The following is a 23802-nucleotide window of genomic DNA, read 5'->3' as shown; positions in this document are numbered from 1 at the left end:
ATATCAGGAAATGACAGCTAAAATTCTGATATCATACAATTTTTTTTTTTTATCAAAAACCCAAATGTTTTTAATCCATCTTCTGCCGCTTATCCGGGGCCGGGTCGCGGGGGCAGCAGTCTAAGCAGGGACGCTCAGACTTCCCTCTCCCCAGACACTTCCTCCAGCTCTTCCGGGGGAATACCGAGGCGTTCCCAGGCCAGCCGAGAGACACAGTCCCTCCAGCGCCTAGGGAGGCGTCCAGGAGGCATCCGGAACAGACGCCCGAGCCACCTCAACTGGCTCCTCTCGATGTGGAGGAGCAGCGGCTCTATTCTGAGCTCCTCCCGAGTGACCGAGCTCCTCGCCGTATCTCTAAGGGAGCGCCCAGCCACCCTACGGAGGAAACTCATTTCGGCTGCCTGTATCCGGGATCTTGTCCTTTCGGTCATGACCCAAAGCTCATGACCATAGGTGAGGGTAGGAACGTAGATCGACTGGTAAATAGAGAGCTTCGCCTTACAGCTCAGCTCTTTCTTCACCACAACAGACCGGTATATCGACCGCATCACTGCATAGGATACACCGATCCGCCTGTCGATCTCCCGTTCCATCCTTCCCTCACTCGTGAACAAGACCCCAAGATACTTAAACTCCTCCACTTGAGGCAGGAGCTCTCCATCAACCTCTCCACCAAATGTTTTTAGCAAAAAACTAAAGAATTGGCCTTGTTGTTCCAATACTTTCGGAAGAGGCTATACTGTATGTCTCAACTGACACAGCTAATCATAAAATGTTCTTAATGTTATCTTAACTAATCAAGTGATGGTTGTGTAACTTGTTAGGTTTATTAGATACCTCAACCTAATTCATGTTTCTAGCTACATCGTTAGCTCTGTAGCAAACATTCTCAAATACATGAGCATTTGGGAACTTTTACAACACAACACAGCAGTAATCAGCAGTCATTACTGAACACTGAAGTGGTATTTTTAGCTTAATACAGAGCTTTCATACTGTGAAACAAATATCAGTGTAGTTTGTCGAGTTCACTCAGCTAGCTAATGACTCACAAGTACACGTTTCTGCAGGTAGGATGTTGGGAAGTGAAATACAGATATCTCTACAGGTTCTGGCTTGATCATTGGCATCACACTGTTTTGTTTTAATCAGTTAAAACTAAAGATATGTGATAAATTTTGCCATTCATGCTCATCTATCTCCACTGTCTCAGAGATTGCTGCTACTTATTTAGCACCCGAAATGTAGACATTTGTCAGGAAATAGCTTTGTTTCATGTTAAAATTTGCACATACTCTTATTTTATTGGCTAAGAGTCTTCCAGGGTTAAATGCCTTAAAAGTTGTTCCTCTTACTGTGAAAACTCATGCAGTTTAATTACCATTACATTGCCTCATAAACTCAAGTACAGTAATGAGAGTGATTTATTACTTTTCACCCCTGAACATTCTACCCAATGCGATTGTACTATATAACAGATTAGGCTTTGTCATATTAATCTGATTGTGTTTATGATGCAGTTCTTTTTCATGCAGTGTATCCTAAGTTTCAACTTTTTTATTTATAAAAGCTTGTGCATCTTCGTTAGTTTTGTTAATCCATATTTAATGAATGCGTATATTGCTGGACATCCACATATGTTTGATTGCCTGGCTTCCTGCTTTTAAAAGGAGAAAACTGACTGTTCTAATGCATTATAATAATTATAATGAGTTACATATCAATATATGTGCTGCTATCTTGGCCTTAATGGTCCTTTTATAATGTTCTGGTGCATAAAATATATTCAACATTCAAACTCTATAGCCACTAAAGTGACCTCTATGTTGGCTGTCTATTTCCAATTTGTAAATGTATTTAATTTAATTAGCAGTGTATATTTTTAAGCATAGCGTTCCATTGTTTGGTGTTGATTTTATGGTATTCTGAATAACAAATTATTTGAAATGATTAATCCAAAAAAAAATGATTATCTTCAGTATCTGATTTTTTTCTAGAATGAAAAATTGTGTCAAACTCACAGTTTGTACTGTATATAATTAAGGTTTTGTCTTGTTTTTTTAATTCAGGTTGTGTTTGGACCCACTTTCCTGGGTAGTGTGCCATTTCCTTCCAAGCTGCATGACAGCATTGGCAATGTCTCTGGCTTTGTGGGCTGCATCATGGAGCTTCAGGTCAACTCTAGAGAACTTCACATGATGGAAGAGGCTTATCATGGCCAACACATCCACAACTGTGATACAACAAAGTGTCAGCACCAACCATGCAGAAATGGAGGCACCTGCATCAGGTATGCAGTCAGTGTTCATCCTTCGAATGGTCCCCGGCCATTCTTTAGAGCGTTAATTTGTGCAGTTCCCCCGTATTATAAAGCAGTGCTTCTATCTCACACTCAGGCTTCCTTTTCTACTAATTAATTGATAAAGGATCCAAAACTGTCAGGTGGTCATGAAGGTAAAAAAAAAAGATATGGCAGCATTGTCCACAATCCCCAGCGGTAGCTCGTACCTCTGCACTGTTGAGCTGAATATATGCTGGATTTCCTCTTTGGAGGAGAGTCTTGTATATTTCATCAGAGCAATGACCTTCATGTTTAATTCATAATTCATGCTGCTCACACAAATAGGGAACCTTACAAAGTCTGTTTAAATATAAGATATTCAGTAGCACTTACCTAATCGAAATATGCTATAAAGTGTACTGGCACATCAGCCGACATACGAAAATAGATTTAAGCTGAAGGAGAGTAAATGGAGGAACATGGCTATATCCACTATCTCATATTTTTAAAGCAGAACGATAAGCTGACTTTAGAAACATCTGTACATTCGTCTTCTTTTTCTGTAGATACATTAGTCCATTAGTGCTGTTTTACACTATGTTGTTACTATGCTGTTTTAAACACTATGACCCATTATTCCCTTTAATCACTTTAGAAAGAACCAAAAAGCAGCGGATAGCTTTCTGTAAAAAGCTTCATGTTCGTGAACCTTCTCTGGGATAACAAAACCGGTGTGTGCGCAACGTTAGCGAAGCAGACACATGCTTGAGTTGAAAATGACTGTAATCACAGGCTTGATTGCATTACTGATGTATGCTAACAAAGCCGTGGATGTGTGACCACGTTAACCTCAAGCAATCATTTGATTGTGGCCAATTTTTAGTGAATACTTATCATTTTGTTCACTTTTGCAAAAAGCAAGTCTCTTTTGATGAACACATTAACAGATTTTAGTTGATAGAAAAAGAGCATTTTAATGTTTTATAATTTGGTGGGTTTTGCAACAGTACCAGACCCATTCAGCATCATACAGACAAAGTAGATGATTAAAAGCTATGATTAGATTCAATATAAGTGAGTTCAAGCTGACATTAACAGTATAATTAATATAGAGGATGTTCGCTTTTAAGCTATTGAGGCTTTCAAAAAGATGAAAGTGCTGTTTCTTTGAAAGTCTTTTGGACTGCATTTATTTTGCTCATACACACACACACACACACACTTGTTTATATTTTATATTTTACTAGTGAACCATTAACTTGGAGCTTGTCGTTATACGCTGATGTGATTTTTAAAATTACCAAATGTAGGCCATTTGACAGAATGTAGTCAGTTACAATGGATCCGTTTGTGCCATGGGGAGATTTTCGTTAAAGCCAACAATACTTGGCTTGTATGTTGCCTTCTAGCCCACATGTAATAGCCCATTGAGAGACACCTGAAAAGAGGGTCAGGCTCAAATGGAGAAGTCTGGCCTGCTGGGTTTGCATTTAAATAGTCTCATTTACATCCTACTCGCTCCCTCATTTTCCCAGCTTACTTCCAGGAGTATTTTTTTTTTGTACCAACAGTTTTCTTGCTACTTCCCTTTGATCCCATGTCTACTCTCTCGCTTCATATTGGGCATCTATCATGCATTCATCCCTTTGCCTAAGTTGATGCCTGGATTCGCTGCGTGAAATTACAACCGCATCTTTGTGTAATAATTCTCCCTCTCCATTCAAAATCAGCCATTGAAGCAAAGGATTTTTGTACTTTGACTCATGTACAGCGCCGTTAGTAACACAGCACCGAGACATTAAGACAGGTCTCCACGCATTGGCTTTAAAAGCGGAAAACTAGCTGGAGGGCTTATTTTTGACAGCAGATAACTGCCTTTGCATTCTGCTGCCCTAACTGTAATCCAAATAGCTCCAACCCACCAGTGAGTAGGAGGAACAATTTTCCTCCAAGCTCACAGCTGATGTTTGCAGCCTGCCATTTTTCAACAGATGGTTTGCAAATACTCTCCACCCTCCCCTTCCCCCCTTATCTCCTGTACCTCCTTCTAGACGCCCCATCCTCGTTTTGTCTCGCTCTTACAGCAGCATTGTTGTCATGCCCCCATAACCTTGCATCCCACACACACACACAAACACACACACACAAAGTACTAAAACCCTTCACAATCAACCATGCACTGCAGTACTGCTGAATGATGACATTTTTATTGCAGTGCCCAAGCTGCCCCTTTTTAAATCCTCCCACCAACATACAAGCCTGGCATTGATTCATGGACGTGACTCTTTTGTGTGACGATGGTAAGACAGATCCATTGGCTGGTTAAGAGGAAGGGGAAGAGGGGCCAAATGTGAACAGCTGTACATTATCCACTCAGTTCCTACTTGTAGAGTAACACATCGGTCATCTTCACTGTCAGTTTCAGCCCTAAAGTCTTTGGCTGATTTAAAAGAGCAGGGAACCAAGTGCAGGTTTCTGCCAAAGCAGGCAGTCTGTTAGTCATAAGTTCAGTCATGTCCTTGGCTAAGAAAGGTCAGAATGTATTTAAGAAATATGGATTCTAAATGTAAATGTATTTTAATAAGCAACAGTGTATGTTAAATGTAAAATGTATTAAAATAAAATTACTTGGGAAATAAGTTCAGTATTGCAGCTTTAGACTATCCTTGAGTTATGCGCTTATTCACGTCATTAAAAATAAGACAGATCACTTAATTAATCCCAGAAATAAATTCATATATTTTTATTAAATAATCCTTTTTTTCATAGACTTAAACCTAAAAAACAGATAGGAGAGATACAGGAAAAAGCAGATAAAATAAATAACACGCACAGCAAAATCAAATAAGTAGTTTCATTTCAAGATGAATAATTTAATCTGTCTACGTCAGTTTGCTAGAACGAAATCACAAATGATTTTAACACTAAAATATAAACACACAGGCAGAAAGCACATACTGCTACATACATAAAGAAATCTGGGGAAAAAAAGCTGAATAGACAGACTGCAATCCTGTCCGTAACTTGAGTAGCTCAGCGACGCTTCAGCAGTAAAGTCTGATACTTTTTGATAAAGAATGTTGATAACTAAATTCAATTGAAAGCAGATATTGTGCTTAGCCTTAGCCTGAAGCTGGTTGACTACTATACAGCACTGATGCTCATAGTGTATTTCATGCTTGTATATACATCCAAGCTTTGTTATTTGTTTTACCTCGTAGGTTGCCAAATCCTTACCTTCTAAACCACCATTTCAGGGCCAATCCACAATCTTATTACTGTTTAAACTAATACAGGGTGGGGGGCACGGTGGCTTAGTGGTTAGCACGTTCGCCTCACACGAACGTTTGGGGTTCGATTCCCGCCTCCGCCTTGTGTGTGTGGAGTTTGCATGTTCTCCCCGTGCCTCAGGGGTTTCCTCCGGGTACTCCGGTTTCCTCCCCCGGTCCAAAGACATGCATGGTAGGTTGATTGGCATCTCTGGAAAATTGTCCGTAGTGTGTGAGTGCGTGAGTGAATGAGAGTGTGTGTGTGTTTGCCCTGCGATGGGTTGGCACTCCGTCCAGGGTGTATCCTGCCTTGATGCCCAATTACGCCTGAGATAGGCACAGGCTCCCCGTGACCCGAGGTAGTTCGGATAAGCGGTAGAAAATGAGTGAGTGAGTGAGTAATACAGGGTAAACTAAGAACTGTACAGGACTTAAGAATGAAGAATAAAACATCTAATACAAATAAGATGGAAAGCATTGAAATAATAAAACACTAAAGATGAAAAATGACCTAAATTAATATTAAGTATATTGCCAATATACACTCACTGAACACTTTATTAGGAACACCGGTACACCTACTCATTCTTGCAATATCTAATCAGCCAGTCATGTAGATCTGCAGGCAGATCTGTACCAGCAGCTTTGGGTAATGTTTACATCAACCGTGAGAAAAAAAGGTGGACAAAATATGATTTTTATTGTTGTACTCTGAATAGGACATGACTGAAAAAGCCGTGTTGATGAGAGAGGTCGACAGAGAATGCCCAGACTGACAGAAAGGCAACAATAACTCAGAAAAGCACTCAGTATAGATAATCACTCTGCCAATGATAATCTAACTGAAGTATCTACACCTAACCTGTATTTCTAATAATAAACTAACTAAAGTGTCTTTTACACTAGATAAAGGATAGAAGGGGTCAGAGCTTTCAGGGTGTCAGTTAATACTGGAGAGTTCAGAATGACAGAATTCTCTGAAATCTCCTGTTTTATTTGGGTATTTGGTATGATCATTTCTAGAAGCATACTGGGATGTTAAAGTGCGAAGGTTTTCAGTGCAATTGCAATTTGCCTAACACATGATAGGAGGCAATTTTATGTATGAAATTGTAAATCCAAAGAAATTCTACATCAGAGAAGCAGATATCTGATCTTTCATGGAAAAGTTCACATAAATATCGCATAGGTTTCTGGACTATCGCACCCAAATGAGCTTCCAGATTCAGTCCCTCTTTACTGTTCTAATAACCTCCACTGTTCTGAGAAGGCTTGCACTAGATGTTAGAGCGTGGCTGTTGGGATTTGGGCTCTCATACATCTCCAAGAACATGTCAATTGAGGAGGCCTGGGGTGCAGTCAGTCTTCTAGTTTATTCCAAAGGTGTTTAGTGGGGTTGAGGTCAGGGATTTCTGCAGGACACAAGTTCTTCCACACCAACCTAGACAAACCACAGATCTCACAGGCACATTGAAGTGAAATCCAGTGAAGCGAAATTTTAATGCATACAAAAACGTGCAACAATTTTGTGCTAACACGAAATTCTTCCGTCAAACTTGTGCTAGTTTGATGGAAGAACCGAATATACTGTAGGTACAAAGCAGGTGTCCACATACTTTTGGTCATACAGTGTGTCATACAGAATCTCATAATATATCGTATCATTTTATTTCGGCACTCGGAACGATTCTCCTAAACAGTGTCAGAATGAAAATAAAGATAATAAAGAGAGAATTCACTAGGGGCTGGTAACATTTCAGGCTGATTGCTGTAAGTTAATAACATTGCATTTATGAACGCGCCTTGCTGCAGCTGACCCTCAGCGCCTCCTGCATATTAACACAAACAAACTCACAAAATGTAAATGTCACAAACAAGTCTAGATTTTTGCTAAATCAGTCACCCCCATGCGAATGGTAAAGCCTTCGGGTTTCCTTGAATCACATTAATGAGTCTCGTAGAGTGGGAAGAGATCATTAAATTCTCTGCCCGGGGGGTATTTTATTTTGTTGGGAGAGATACAAGGTGGTAAAAAAGTGTTTCTGAGAAGGCAAAAGTTAAACAAACATATTGAAAATGTAAATATATATATATATATATATATATATATATATATATATATATATATATATATATATATATATATATATATATGAAACAGGCTACAGGAGCTAATCCTCACATCAATCTCAAAATTCTTGGAATGAAACCCTGGTAATTTCAGCAAGTTTTCAGCAGACTACTTTCTGTTAAAAAAAAAAAAAAAAAAAACTTGTTAAGGATTAAATTACATTGTCTGTAAAACAGATTAAAAACATTGTCATTGTCATTGACAATGAAAGCAACAACAAAAAACTTAAAACAGAACAGAACCTTAAAACCATGTTGGTAACTCTGTGTGTGTGTGTGTGTGTGTGTGTGTGTGTGTGTGTGTGTGTGTGTGTGTGTGTGTGTGTGTGTGTGTGTGTGTGTGTGTGTGTGTGTGTGATAGTTTCTCCTATGTCTTTGTTAATCTTCCACTGAAACCTCATGGTATAAAGTATTCTCAGCACTAATAACTTCTTTGTTGATGAACTGTTGATGGAGATTAGATTTCATCCCTCCCATCTAACACCATGACTAGCCATCATTGAAACCTGGTAGAATTAATCCCAGAAATAAATTCATATATTTTTATTAAATAATCCTTTTTTTCATAGACTTAAACCTAAAAAACAGATAGGAGAGATACAGGAAAAAGCAGATAAAATAAATAACACGCACAGCAAAATCAAATAAGTAGTTTCATTTCAAGATGAATAATTTAATCTGTCTACGTCAGTTTGCTAGAACGAAATCACAAATGATTTTAACACTAAAATATAAACACACAGGCAGAAAGCACATACTGCTACATACATAAAGAAATCTGGGGAAAAAAAGCTGAATAGACAGACTGCAATCCTGTCCGTAACTTGAGTAGCTCAGCGACGCTTCAGCAGTAAAGTCTGATACTTTTTGATAAAGAATGTTGATAACTAAATTCAATTGAAAGCAGATATTGTGCTTAGCCTTAGCCTGAAGCTGGTTGACTACTACTGTATACAGCACTGATGCTCATAGTGTATTTCATGCTTGTATATACATCCAAGCTTTGTTATTTGTTTTACCTCGTAGGTTGCCAAATCCTTACCTTCTAAACCACCATTTCAGGGCCAATCCACAATCTTATTACTGTTAAAACTAATACAGGGTGGGGGGCACGGTGGCTTAGTGGTTAGCACATTCGCCTCACACGAACGTTTGGGGTTCGATTCCCGCCTCCGCCTTGTGTGTGTGGAGTTTGCATGTTCTCCCCGTGCCTCGGGGGTTTCCTCCGGGTACTCCGGTTTCCTCCCCCGGTCCACAGACATGCATGGTAGGTTGATTGGCATCTCTGGAAAATTGTCCGTAGTGCGTGAGTGAATGAGAGTGTGTGTGTGTGCCCTGCGATGGGTTGGCACTCCGTCCAGGGTGTATCCTGCCTTGATGCCCAATTACGCCTGAGATAGGCACAGGCTCCCTGTGACCCGAGGTAGTTCGGATAAGCGGTAGAAAATGAGTGAGTGAGTGAGTAATACAGGGTAAACTAAGAACTGTACAGGACTTAAGAATGAAGAATAAAACATCTAATACAAATAAGATGGAAAGCATTGAAATAATAAGTATATTGCCAATATACACTCACTGAACACTTTATTAGGAACACCGGTACACCTACTCATTCTTGCAATATCTAATCAGCCAGTCATGTAGATCTGGCTGAATGCGAATGGTAAAGCCTTCGGGTTTCCTTGAATCACATTAATGAGTCTCGTAGAGTGGGAAGAGATCATTAAATTCTCTGCCCGGGGGGTATTTTATTTTGTTGGGAGAGATACAAGGTGGTAAAAAAGTGTTTCTGAGAAGGCAAAAGTTAAACAAACATATTGAAAATGTAAATATATATATATATATATATATATATATATATATATATATATATATATATATATATATATATATATATATGAAACAGGCTACAGGAGCTAATCCTCACATCAATCTCAAAATTCTTGGAATGAAACCCTGGTAATTTCAGCAAGTTTTCAGCAGACTACTTTCTGTTAAAAAAAAAAAAAAAAAAACGTGTTAAGGATTAAATTACATTGTCTGTAAAACAGATTAAAAACATTGTCATTGTCATTGACAATGAAAGCAACAACAAAAAACTTAAAACAGAACAGAACCTTAAAACCATGTTGGTAACTGTGTGTGTGTGTGTGTGTGTGTGTGTGTGTGTGTGTGTGTGTGTGTGTGTGTGTGTGTGTGTGTGTGTGATAGTTTCTCCTATGTCTTTGTTAATCTTCCACTGAAACCTCATGGTATAAAGTATTCTCAGCACTAATAACTTCTTTGTTGATGAACTGTTGATGGAGATTAGATTTCATCCCTCCCATCTAACACCATGACTAGCCATCATTGAAACCTGGTAGAAATGAAGAGAACATACGCAGAGGCACAGTTTTTCCTGTTGTTTTTTTTTTTTTTTTTTTCTTTCATTTGACATCCACTGCTGATTTATTCATGCAAATTATTTTTTTCTTCCCCTCCAAGAGAGAAATAACTATTAGTTATGGCAGCTCATTATTTCTTTTTATAAAGGTATATATTGAGAACGCATTTGACTCAGTTAAGTGGTGACTCCAGGCACCATGTTTTTAAATTGTCACAGATTATTAAGAAATAATAAAACCTTGCCTCAAGCCAAGAATCAAATGTTAAAGTGAAATTCTTGTTCTGTTTATGGGCTGTCGAGTTTATGATCGCTGAATGATATTTTTCTATCTGCCAGCAGAATTTATATCTGACTATGTTTAATTTATCAAAGTTTTTTGAATTTCATTACTGACTTTAGTATTTCAGACACTAAAAAAAAAAAAATAGAAGGCAGTGTGATGCTCTGGGAATTGTTCTGCTAGGTAACATTGGATCCTGGGGGTTGCATTGGGTTGCACATCCTATACACCCCATCATGTCAACAATATTCCCTAACGACAGTGTCAAAAAATGTTCAGGAATGAATTGATGGTGTTGACTTGGCCTCCAAATTCCCCAGATATCAATCTGTTTGAGAATCTGTGAGATGTGCTGAACAAACCAGTCAGATCCACACCTCACAACATCTAGGTTTTAAAGCACCTGCTGCTAACATCTTTGGTGCCAGATATACATATATATATATACAGTATAAATAGCACATAAGTAATAAAAAAACTCTGCATCTTAACCATGCTGAGTCATTGAAGTGAGTCACACTTCTGAACAGCTACTTTTGTCCTGCTAGAATTTTAAAAACTAAAACATTAACACACATTAAAGATGTTGGAATTTCCTCTTCCCTGGTTACAACAATGCTAGCTCGTCATATAAGAGCACGTGAAACGCACTGCACCCTTCTCTCTTTGGCAGAACAACACAATGAAGTGGCAAGTAATTTGAATATGATGTTTTAAAAGCATCGACACGTGTGGTGGGATACCATGCTGTTTATTAGCGTAAAATATGCATCAAGTATTAATGGCTTGGGGATGAACTTATTTGCTGTTATTGTTCTCCCTTCCAGCTTACAATAGCAAAGGATTAAGAGATTTGCAGTTTATATCCCTTTAGCCACTAGCCTAGTACAGAAGAATACACGAAGGGTGACATAACAGACTATGTTAGGCTTATTCAGGTGTTCAGCTGGTTGCGTTTCTTCTACATTTCAAGAGATCAGAGGTATTGATGGGTTTCAGCCTTTCCTGGGATTTTGTCATTGGCTAGCAAAAAAAAATCCTTTACATTAATAATTAACTTTCTTATTAACTCTGGTACATGTAAAAGTGCTTCTGTGGTGAGATGATCTTTTTGCATACATGTTGTTTTCTGCCAGATTATATTTTATTTGATGTTTATCATGTATTTGTTTAAATACTTTTAAATCAATGTATGTATTGATCTTGCACTATTAATCCCTGTGAAACTGAACACAACAATATGAAACATTCTTCCACCGGTTATTTACTGTAATACATCGCTATATAACAGTATACTCATTTTTTTCCGAACAAACAAAATGTCATTTCAAGGATCTGAATGATCTGTATGATCTGCTATGATTTTTTTTATTATGATTCATCCACAAGAAAAGCTCAAATGAGAAAGACACACAGACTCTAGCCTTAAGCAAAGGTCAAATAAATGAAAAGAAAATGCAAAAGAATATATTCATAAGGGCAGTTCCAGTGTTACCAGTGTGACACATTGACTTGCAAAGTGTCTCACAGCCTGCACAGCATAAGCGATGTGGACTTTCAGAGGAAATAGAGGCCATTTTTCTAAAGTAAAGATTAAAATTATTTCATTATTAAAACGTATCAGTATCATAGACACGATTACATTGGCAGTGCATTAAGTGCTACACATTTCCAACAAATAGTGAATATTCTGATATATGTTATAAATCACTGTCATTGTCATGGCAACTCATTTATAGTTTTATTTTTTTAACCCCAGTGCTATTCAGTCAAGAACATCACAAATTTCCAATGATTTTTTTTTTGGATGACATTTTTCATGTTGATGTTTGCTTGTGGTGGGAGTCTGAGCAGAAGGGAAAAAAGACAGCAAGCTGTTGATGCTTATGAACCTTGAAAGGGTCAGAGAGTATTTTCCAAAATAAAAACCCAGATGCTCCACCAAACCACAGTCAGTGTCAGTGCAGACCAAACAGGAATTAGTTTGAACAGTCGAATGTTCTCCAAGAGCTGGCTCAAGCTGATTGTGGATCTCTTGTATTAAAAACCCTGTGATAAATGTCCATTTCTAAACCTGAGTATTCTCTTTATATATCATAGTATTGATTCTCAGAAAACAAAAAAGAAAAAACAACGTATCCATGTAAAAAGACCCTTTATTATAATTCAGGCAACACACTTGTAAAGATCGCTAGAAAAAATACCATTAAGCCCAATCAGGGCCATAATAACAGAAATGACTGACATGTTTTAGACCAAAATCTCTAAAATAATTGGACATCAGGGGATCTTTCATCAAGATAATAACCTTAATCATACATCCAAAACAACGTTTTAGGAGACAATATCAGTATTTCGCGATGACGATCTTAGTCTCAGAATTTGAACTATAAACCTGGTGAAAGAACTGAAGATGATGTGCTAGCTATATATATATATATATATATATATATATATATATATATATATATATATATATATATATATAAAGAAACCTAACAATATAAAGAAGCTTAATATATTCTATGTGAAGGAGTGTTCCAAGGTTCTATTCTTGTCTTGTCATATATTGCTGCCTTATGAAGTATTTATGAAGTTTTTGTTTTTTTATGAACATAAAGTAAGGCAGGGGGGCACGGTGGCTTAGTGGTTAGCACGTTCGCCTCACACCTAAAGGGTTGGGGGTTCGATTCCCGCCTCCACCTTGTGTGTGTGGAGTTTGCATGTTCTCCCCGTGCCTCGGGGGTTTCCTCCGGGTACTCCGGTTTCCTCCCCCGGTCCAAAGATGGTGCATGGTAGGTTGATTGGCATCTCTGGAAAATTGTCCGTAGTGTGTGATTGCATGTGTGAATGAGAGTGTGTGTGTGTGCCCTGCGATGGGTTGGCACTCCGTCCAGGGTGTATCCTGCCTTGATGCCCGATGACGCCTGAGATGCCCGTGACCCGAGGTAGTTCGGAAAAGCGGTAGAAAATGAGTGAGTGAGTAACGTAATGCACAAGTTCTAAACACTTTGCTGAACATTTGCCAGAACTCAACATCAGGTCTTTAATTAATCTGCATAAATGAATTAAGGCTACTTGTTTGAAGTGAACAGAATTATGACCGTGTTACATTCTGTACGGTGGAGTGAACCGAGGAGTGGCTAATCACATAAATAGGTTTATTACCCAAAAAAAAAAAAAAAAAAAGTGGCCCCAGCTGTAGCTGAACAAAGGCTTACTTTTTGTACTAGGAAATGGATGCAGCTCTGCGTATTGGATGAAGTGGTTATGATCTCTATAAAAGCCTCTTCCATAGATGTACCATCCATCAAGCTCTTATCAAAAGTAAGAGCTTGCTGGCTAATGTACTTAGAGTAGCTAACAGTGCTGACAAAATTACCTTGTAGCTAATCTGAGCTGTATGTGATTTTTGCAGCCGCTAGCAAGAAACTGTTAGCCGCTAGCAAGAAGCACTAGAAGTGTATTTACATGGGGACATCCTTAAATGATACACAGTCCTCCACTTCAAGATCTGTAATAAAAAAAACATGTCTTGATAGGCAAAAAATAGTGCTATTTTTGACGTGTTAAATGTAGAATTCATTAGGAACTTTACTAAATTAGAAACAGTGCATCCATAACCAAGATAAAGTTGCCTCCTAATCACTTCTGATAATCATAGTCATTAAAAGATAAACTATATTCTAGTTGTAGTTTGCTCTAGGGTCCATTAGTCACAACTGGCCCACCCTTCAGCGTGTTTGATTTTTGGCTAATTCTCCATGGCTTTGTGTTTTCTGCTCTAACATTTTTAAAGCGGTTATATTCAAACTTATCCACATATCTAATGTCCGAATTCTTTAAAAGGTTATGGAAAGAAATATTCGCTTTTTCTCTGTCAGGTACAATATAACATTTAGCTGTTCCTTTTCACATTATTTGCTCTACTACTACTACAGATTGCAGCAATGGCAGATCACTGGTTGAGGCATTAAGCTACTTGGCTAATGATCAGAAGGTCATGAGTTCAAAACCCAGCATCATCAATCTGCCACTGCTGGGCCCTTAAGCAAGATCCTTAGTCTCAGCCACAGACGTCACGCCCACAAATCTTTGGCTGTGAATGTGTGATGCATATGGCACACAAAATTAGAATCTCTTTCAATGGGAATCATTTGATTGGTTGAATTTTCCAGGAGTGTTGTGTTTTTTAATGGTCACAAACAGAATGGAAACAAAGCCATCATGATGCTCTACTTCCCGTTATGGATGAAGGAAGCCATGACACTTTACATGATAATCAGATGCCTTCCTCCTTGGTCCTTAGTCAAAAAAAACTGCAGTCATGTCCTTCTGCTCTCAGTCTGAAGTTCTGACTACACAAGACTACAAGATTCCTAACCCTCAACTGTATCTTGTTTGATTTGTAAGTTACTTTGAGAGAAAATGCTTCAGCTAAATGAGATAAATGTAACTGTATAAATGTAAATTCCTTGTCTATAGAATGAACAGGGCCGCCATGCATTATATGGCCTAAAGTTTGTTGGCACCCGAACACCACACCTATATGTGGGCCTTCACCAAACTGTTGCACAACTGTTTATGATGTCATGGTTTCATATAGCATTACAGAGTTTCCTTTTTGCACTGAAGGCATTTGGGTATGAGATACAAAGAGAAATATGAGGCAACAGATCAGAATTTCATATTTCATTCACATTCACTAGGCACCTTTGGTGGTAGACCAGACAATATTTAGTTGAACAAAAGTACAGAAACAAAAACGCTTTACAAAATTGTAGGTTACATATCCCTTGATGGCAATAACTGATTCAATCTGGTGTACTACTGACATCATCAGACTGTTGCATTGTTGTTTTTTTTTGGTTTAACAGACTTGTACGATGGGAAGTGAAATGCTGCTCAACTGGGTTAAGCAGGAACCTCTATATTTCTGCTCTTAAATTCTTTTTGAACAGTGGATAACAGTGGATACCTACACTCCTGCCTTGTGGATGTTGTTGGTGATGTCACTGATGGTTTGTGTTATTACTGGATGTCTCTTGTTACAACATTCATTCATTCATTCATTTTCTACCGCTTATCCGAACTACCTCGGGTCACGGGGATCCTGTGCCTATCTCAGGCATCATCGGATACACAGGAAACACTCTGGACGGAGTGCCAACCCATCGCTTGGCACACACACATTCTCATTCACTCACGCAATCACACACTACGGACAATTTTCCAGAGATGCCAATCAACCTACCATGCATGTCTTTGGACCGGGGGAGGAAACCGGAGTACCCGGAGGAAACCCCCGAGGCACGGGGAGAACATGCAATCTCCACACACACAAGGCGGAGGTGGGAATCGAACCCCTAACCCTGGAGGTGTGAGGCAAACATGCTAACCACTAAGCCACCCTGCCCCCCCTCTTGTTACAACATGAGTGGTTTATTTCAATTTTAGGACATTTCAAATTGTATTATTTTTGCCCAGTGCTTCTGCAAAGCTGAAATAAATTCCCTCTTTCCTCAGAAAAATTGCTTGCTTTTCTCCCAGAACAAGATCTCAGGTCTTCATGTCAGTTTATCCTTTTCAACAACGAATGCAGCCTCAAGGGTCTTCAATCCAGAGCTCAAACCAAAAGTAGACATTGTTTAAACAGTCAGTCTAACCTCACACAGCTAGCATGGCACACTATGTTCCAATATATTGGTTTACCAAAAATGGGTGGGTTTAATATCAGGAGATGAAAGTTAAATTCAAATCTATTATCTTTCAGTTAACATTTGATCCAAACTCCACATGTCTTCAGAGTATAAAAATAACAAATGAATTACCCTGCTATTACAATCATTTCAGAGAGGATCATAAGAAGCCCAAATAGGTTCCAACAAGATAATTCCCCTGTGCACAAAGCAAGATCCATGAAGTCCATGGTGTGCCAAGGTTGGAGCGGAATAACTTGAGTAGCCTGCAAAGAACCCTGACTCCAACCACACTGAATACCTTTGACCTCACTAATGCTCTAGTGGCTTAAGGGCCAAAATCATTGGTGAATCTTCAGATTCCCTACTAGATACCCTACCAAAATCTAGTAGAAATCCTCTCTAGAAGAATGGCGATTATTATAACAAACAATGAACACGAACAAAAAAACTCATTCAAAAATTGAATGTCATATAGTTTACACACAGTATTTTCCAATATAGAAGTTGACCATGTCCTTACAGTACATTAAACTCTTTTATTTACAAAAGACAAAGAATTTAAATAAATCCTTTCTATTAGTTTTTAAATGTAAATAATGTAAACAAACGTACATAAAGCCAAGAATATTTGATTTCGCACTTCATCTTCTAGAAAAACATTTGGCTTTGTTCAATAGGTTGTTTAGCAGCACACACCTAAGATTTTCTACCCTTCTATCTGCATCAGTTTGAGCTAGGTGTGTGCTGTAGGGCAATCACTCAAAGTGACAGATGTGTTTGCATGTTGCACATAATGCAGGGCACTAATCTCACAGTCTGCTGTGGCATTACCCCCCACTGTTCCAAACGGCAGTGACAAACTGTGCACAGACCTTTCCTGGGAATATCCTAAAGAGCTCCTGTGTAGAAACTGTCATGAACCAGGTCACCCAATGAGTTACCGACAGCGAGGGAAAATTATCGACTATCTTGGCTGCCGTGGGCTGCAGGATCACTGTGAATCGGTGTGTGTGAAGGATGTTTTCATGGGCTATGGTAATTTGGTGTGAATGCTTAGATGCAAATGAGTTTTGCTGAATACTTTCCTGGACAGAACTCAGACCAGGTTGAGAGGTTAAATGGTTTTACAGTTGAGCAGGTGCCTCATTATTCAGCTTGTTATCCACACCCAAATATAAGCGTCTAATCCAGGCATGCTAATGTTTTTTTATTCTTACACTTTTTTTTGTTTATTGCAATCAGATTAGATTTTTTTTTGGATTTGAAAAAGTGAGAGAATATAAATATTTCATTTTTTGAATTCAGCTCTGGGGTTGCAAATTGTGTACCCTGCTAAAGTGAAGCTTACAATACATAATTAATGTATAGATTAAAAATCCTCCAATGCTTCCTGGTATCAGATATAATCTTGGAGATTGCTTATCTTGTTGGTCCACCTTACACTTCTTGGCAAAGATATGCACAGAAATATTAAAAGAACCAAACTGGGAGTAAAATCAGACCACTGTTGGTTTTCCAGTGACTCAGTAACAGTGATTAAGTGATATGGATAAACCCTATACAATATCCTATGATGTATATTAGGCTGTGCTGGTTATTTCAGATCTGTTCTATTTAATTTATCTTACACTGCACAATCGGTCTAGCAGCCTAAATCTCAGGCCAGATGTATGGTAGCAAATTTACTGAGACCTGACGGGATTATCGAAGTACACATCAGTCTCTTCTATTGATTTCAAAGCAGAACCATGACGTTGCACATTGTGGTGCTTTTGTATTCTCCCTGACTCTTCATGCTTTTTCTCTCTCTCTGTCCTTCTTCTATCTATTGCACTCCCTCCCACTTTTCTGTATTTTCTACACAAGCTACACTGAGCTGAATTAATGATGCAGCAAGAGAGAACATTTCGTTTGGGTCCTAATGATCTCTTTCCGTTTCCTTCTTTTTTTGGTCTGTGTGTGTGCAGTGATGCAGAGACCTGGTTCTGTGTGTGTCCCCTGCTCTACTCAGGCAAGCTGTGTCAGTTCAGTGCCTGTGAACGCAACCCATGTGCCCACGGCGCCACCTGCGTCCCCAAGAGCCCATTGGAGGCAGTGTGTCTGTGCCCGCATGGAAGGCAAGGCCTCCTGTGTGACAGGGGTAAGTCCTGAATGTGCTGTTGTAGTGTTTGAAATCTGAGGCTAACCCTCGTTTTCTGTTTACAGCTTGTCCATCCGAGATTCTCTTTGACATGATATCTCAAGAATGAGTACCGTATTTTCCGGACTATAAGCCGCAACTTTTTTCCCCACGCTTTGAACCTTGCGGCTTAAACAATGACGCGGCTAATATATGGATTTTTCCAATTTTTTTTTTCAAAAAAACACATTCTGTGACGTGCTCAGTTTTTTGGCGGCATGAAGCTTTCATTAGACCATCGAAATTGCCGAACGGGTTAAAGGCAGGGTCTCCGATGTTTGAGAAATGCTTCGGAAAACTGAGTCGGGACCACAAACTAAAATCAAAACAAAAATCAAAACTAACGTGTAGCCAATGAGCAGAAAGGGGCGTGTCTTGTCGATATGCGGCGGAGAGAGTGTTCAGTGCGCATGTGTGACATTAGCAGAAAGAGGTTTTAACATTGAAATGGAGGATAAAAACAAAGAAAGAAATTGAAGAAAGGCTTACGATAAGGCAAGAAGTAGGACCCGTGTTAATATAGGATCAGCTTTCCAACGCTGGAGAGAACTGAAGGAGCGGGAAGTTGGCGCATATTCACAGATTGGAGTTTCCCGTTTCAATAACTCCTGAGCTAAACGCTGTTACTACACAAATAACACCTCTTTTCTATCGTAGTAATGTATAGAGGCAGCTACAACCATGTTTTGCTAGTAACATGTACCTGTAGGCACCTGCGGCTTATAGACATGTGCGGCTTATTTATGTTCAAAATAATATTTTTTTTTAAATTCAGTGGGTGCGGCTTATATTCAGGTGCGCTCAATAGTCCGGAAATTACAGTAGTTGAATGATGGTACTATTTATACGCAATTTTCACTGTAACCAGCATTTGAATAGATTTGATTTTGGAATTGATCCAAATTTTTACAATCATATTCGTAAGTAAAGATTACATGTTTACTGTGGGTCCATGCATCCGTTGATCACGATGATTCAATTCTTAATGTCTCAGGAAGGAGTGGTAACATTTTTGTAGCATTATATGATATTATTACCTTGTAACAAGCAGAGTAATCTTGGAGCAAGGTCAAGGTCACACCAAGATCAAATGTCTAATGGAGTTTTTTTAATAGCTTCCTCAGGCTTAAAGTATATTTTAAGGGCATCTCAGACAAGCAAATCTGTAATAATTTGCTGCCATCCTCGTCTTCCAAAACCTTCCAAAAACCACTGTGAGGCTCATTCATTCATTTTTCTGTAACTGTTCATCCATGTCAGATTTATGGTGGATTTGGAGTACATCCCACAAGAACTGGCAGGAACACACCAATCAGAGGGAAGCCAGTCCATTGTCGGGTACCATATACACACAAATTCTTTCAATTCCTGCCAGTCCTGCCTACTGCCATGTTTTTGGGAGCTGGAAGCAAAATGTAGAACCTGTATGAACTCCATGAGGACCTGGGGAGAACAAGCACAGAAACACCACACAGACAGTAACCTGAGCTCGGGATCAAACTGAGGAATTTGTTTCTGTAAGCAACAATACCTGCTGCACCACTGTGCCACCCTTCCAGTTAGATCGCTTTTTTTTTTTTACATCAGAATAGAGTGAACAAATTAAACAGGGACAGAAGAGAATATCTTATTATGCTCTCAATTTGCTTGTATTTTGTAAATCTGCCTGCATTTACCAGCTAGTGTCAATTTCCTATTACAATAACACAGGTTTATTGTCTCATATTTCCTCAATTTTTGTTCATTCAGCAATCAAGCTGCTAATACGTCTAAGTCTATATTTAAGCTTTTAGTCCACAATATCTTAATTCTTCCTGAAATAAGAGTAGTCATCACAGCACATTATACTATACACATTAATTGGACAATATAGTACAGGCTCTCTCCATCCATTAGATCTTCCTTGCAAGATGTAAAAGCTCTTATTTTGCTATAACTTAATTGGGGAGCAAGATTTAAAAGACACTTTGGCACAGCTCACCTAGCCACCATGCCAGACACCTCTCTCCATTAGACAGCATAATGCCTATGCCAGCTGGAGTGCAGTAATCTTCTTGTGTTACACGGAGTGTGGGTGACATTTCAATTTAAAACCTGGTACCATCACTTAACATCAAAGTCTATATCGATCAGTAGCAGAGACTGCTATAGCTCTCATTGGTCCTCAAGCTTGCTTTGTTTTGCTCTTACTTGTTATTGGTTTACAGAATCCAACATGAGACACTCTGGAAGTTTAGGATACCTCCACTTTTAATACTTTTTTTTGGTGTTTTTATAGATATATCTGGATTTTCTACTATCAAGTGCCATTTTAATTGGCCAAGAATCATTGGAGTAACAAATTGTATTCAGCAGTTGAATACAATAATAATAAAACAGTTCTGTTTTTAGATTTTATTTTTAGTTTATTTTTTTTTTTTTTTCAATTTTCCTCTTTCCGTCTTTCTCGTTTTTTTTTTGTTTGTTTGTTTGTTTGTTTTTTTTTTGTTTTGTTTTTTTTTTGTTTTTTTTTAGTTTTTTTTATCTTTACCAGTTTTTACTGTTCGGAAGATGACCATAGTGACCAAACTGAGTAAGCTAAGGCATTAGGGATAAGCAAGCGAGATTGACCAAGGAAAATATTTATAGGCCATTTTCTGGTAGCACAAAAATGTATAGAAGTCCCTCAGTGCCTCTTTCATCATTGACATGGAGTCAAAGACATTATAATTACCCTTTTTAAATGAACTGTGTCCATGTACAAAACATGAATTAACAAAGTATTTTTTGCTGCTTTAAGTATGTAAGTTCTAATGTTTGCTAAATATTAAAATGTTATGTTAATGCAAGTCAGCTCATGCTTTTGATCCATTCATAGTTCCATTAATACCCAGACCATTTAATGGTATTTAACATAAAAAACTATATATACACATTAGATCCTATAGTGTTATACTGTAGCTACAGGACCGTTATAGTTATATAACAGTTTCCAGCTCTTTCTTTTTTTTTTTTTATTGGAAGCGACCAAAAAAATCATCAAGTTGCCAAGAGACTGAAAATCTTTTGTCTTCCTTATTGCAAAAAGATGATTGTATTATTAAATAAATGTCTCATTACAGAAAGCATCACCAGATCATGAAGTTGACTTTTTTCTTTGTTTAATTTAGCAGCGTATTTTTTAAGCTGTCCATTATTAGATTATGTGTCTTATGGGTCTGTGATACAAGTCACTGTGAATGAGCTGTTACTATAGAGACTATAAGATATTAGAAGCGCATTAATATTAATAATAATGAATTACAGCTAGAATTCCTATCAGAGCAAGCTGTTAGTAAATTAATCAACACCTTCTGAATTCAACAATGCTCAGTTATAAAATAATGTAGCATTTATAAATAGGTTTGTTGATAGAACATAAGGTTTCTCTCCATTTCTATGTGTATATCCGGAATTAGACTTGATGACTTTGTGAGTCCATCAAGATTATTTTAACAAATTATAAATATAATGCCATCACTGATTGAGTTGCACTGATAGTGGTTGACTATTTTAAGGGGCACTACTAGTTAAGATTATGATGGCTAGCTATAAAGGTCATCATTGCCTCTATCATTATAGCTCCATATCATCTGGGCTCATATCGCCTCTGTCCATATGACCTTTTAATAAACTTGTCCATCCAGTTTAAAGGTCTACAGCTTGCTAGCTGGGATAAGTCATGTTTGTAGGTTAAACAAATCCCAAAACCCAGAGATTCACTGGCAGGAAATCTCCCTTTCACATTAAAAAGTCAGTTAATCCAACAACGTGTGCCAAAAACTGTTCCATTTGCCCAAAGCTTTGCTGGCTGGAAGCTTTCAGCTATCATGTGACATCTGTCCAGGTTGTCCTTAGGTCAATCTGAAAAAAGCAGCTCAATCACAAACATAATGGCCCATTTGCTTATTTTTTGGCATCCAGAACATTAATGGATGAGGTGTTGGGCTTTTTTTTTTTGCACATTTAAAAAGATATTGCAACAGATTTATATGAGTTTTTAATGAAACTAAGAGCTAAGTATAGCTATAGCTTCTGATGCTGCTTGGCTCATAAGGTAATCATGTTGAGTAAGATGTCCTAAGAAAATGCACATCTGTTTTGTCTAAACACTGCGTAGGCTGCGGCACATTTTCCGACACTGAAGAAACACACTGCTGGTATGTAAAAAAATTAAGTCTATAAGGATTCTTTCTAAAAGCAGGACAAATGTGGCAGAACTGGCATAGAGACCACCTTTTTTTCTTCATCCTTTTTTTTTTTTTTTTTTTGCAGAGAGCTGGAATAAACTGGCGGTGTGTCGCCCGCAGTGCATGAGCAGAATTTTAATAGGCTCTTACTTCCTCATCGGCCCAGTCACTTTCACTTGTTACCAGCATCCTTATGAAGAGAAACATAACTGTGCCTGTGGCGGTGTAGTGGGGTGATCATATGCACTGCTGCTGTAGAGCTGCAGGATTTGGTTTATTTTTCTGTGCATTTTTTTTTTTGCCTGCGTGATAAAACCCTTACATAACGCAAAAAGAAAACCTGTGTGTAATCTAACCAAAGCTTCTACTCGGTTTGAATATTTTAATAGTGATCTGAAACAGACTGAAAAAATCTATTTAGGCCAGATACACCACAAGGAACACATTCACTATAACAGTACATTCTTTATATCATTAAATCGATACGATTTTTTTTAATGAAATGGTCTACATTTATTTCTGATCAGTGTTACAGAACAATAAATAACATCAATAAGACCAATTAAAAGACATTATCTTGAAAAAGAAGTTAAACTTAAGTTTGCAGAAATTCTCTTTAGGTGCTTTAGGCGGCAGCAACAATGTCTAAGACAAAACCCATAATAATACCGTATATGTATCATAGTGTTAAATACATATGTCTAAGTGCTTCTACGGGTCAGAGGTCATGCTCTGGATAAGCGGTAAAGTAAAGCTAGGTTGTTAACTACAGTATGTTGCTAGAAACACGTATGTATTGACATAAAACGTCTGGCTAAGTTGGGATGTGGTAGCCTAGTGGTTAAGGCTTTGGACTACCGATCGGAAGGTTGTGAGTTTGATTCCTATGTCCACAAGCTGCCACTGCTGGGCCCCTGAGCAAGGCCCTTAACCCTCAATTGCTCAGTTGTATAAAAAAAAAACTGTAAGTTAAGTAATCAGCTAACTATAACTTTCCCTTATATATTAATAATTAATGTAGTGTTCACTTTCACTTTCAAAGCAGAACAGAAGAGTCATCAGGTCATTTTACTGATGATAGATAGATAGATAGATAGATAGATAGATAGATAGATAGATAGATAGATAGATAGATAGATAGATGGATGGATGGATGGATGGATGGATGGATGGATGGATGGATGGATGGATGGATGCTTTATTGATCACAGAGGAAATTCAAGTATTTATTCCCCCAAAATATAATGAGTTTAATTTGGCTAAAATTGTTTCAGTGGGAATTTTTTAAAAGTCTGAAAAATCCCTTTTGCTACGACACATGAAATAGTGTTCACTGTTATGCTGAGTCATAAACAAGTATAAGCTGA

General features: G+C 38.1%; 1 protein-coding gene across 1 annotated transcript in view; it reads left to right on the top strand.

Annotated features, from left to right (window-relative positions):
• eys (eyes shut homolog) overlaps nucleotides 1-23802 on the top strand; it is a 301631-nt gene that overhangs the window by 263928 nt on the left and 13901 nt on the right. Inside the window, 2 exon segments of the mRNA XM_060888558.1 lie at nucleotides 2070-2290; nucleotides 18016-18188. Of these exon segments, the coding sequence (XP_060744541.1) occupies nucleotides 2070-2290; nucleotides 18016-18188 (394 nt within the window).

The sequence above is a fragment of the Tachysurus vachellii genome, chromosome 2 (genome assembly GCF_030014155.1).
Source record: "Tachysurus vachellii isolate PV-2020 chromosome 2, HZAU_Pvac_v1, whole genome shotgun sequence".
NCBI classification, from domain to species: Eukaryota; Metazoa; Chordata; class Actinopteri; order Siluriformes; family Bagridae; genus Tachysurus; species Tachysurus vachellii.
This window is presented reverse-complemented; position numbering and strand designations above follow the sequence as displayed.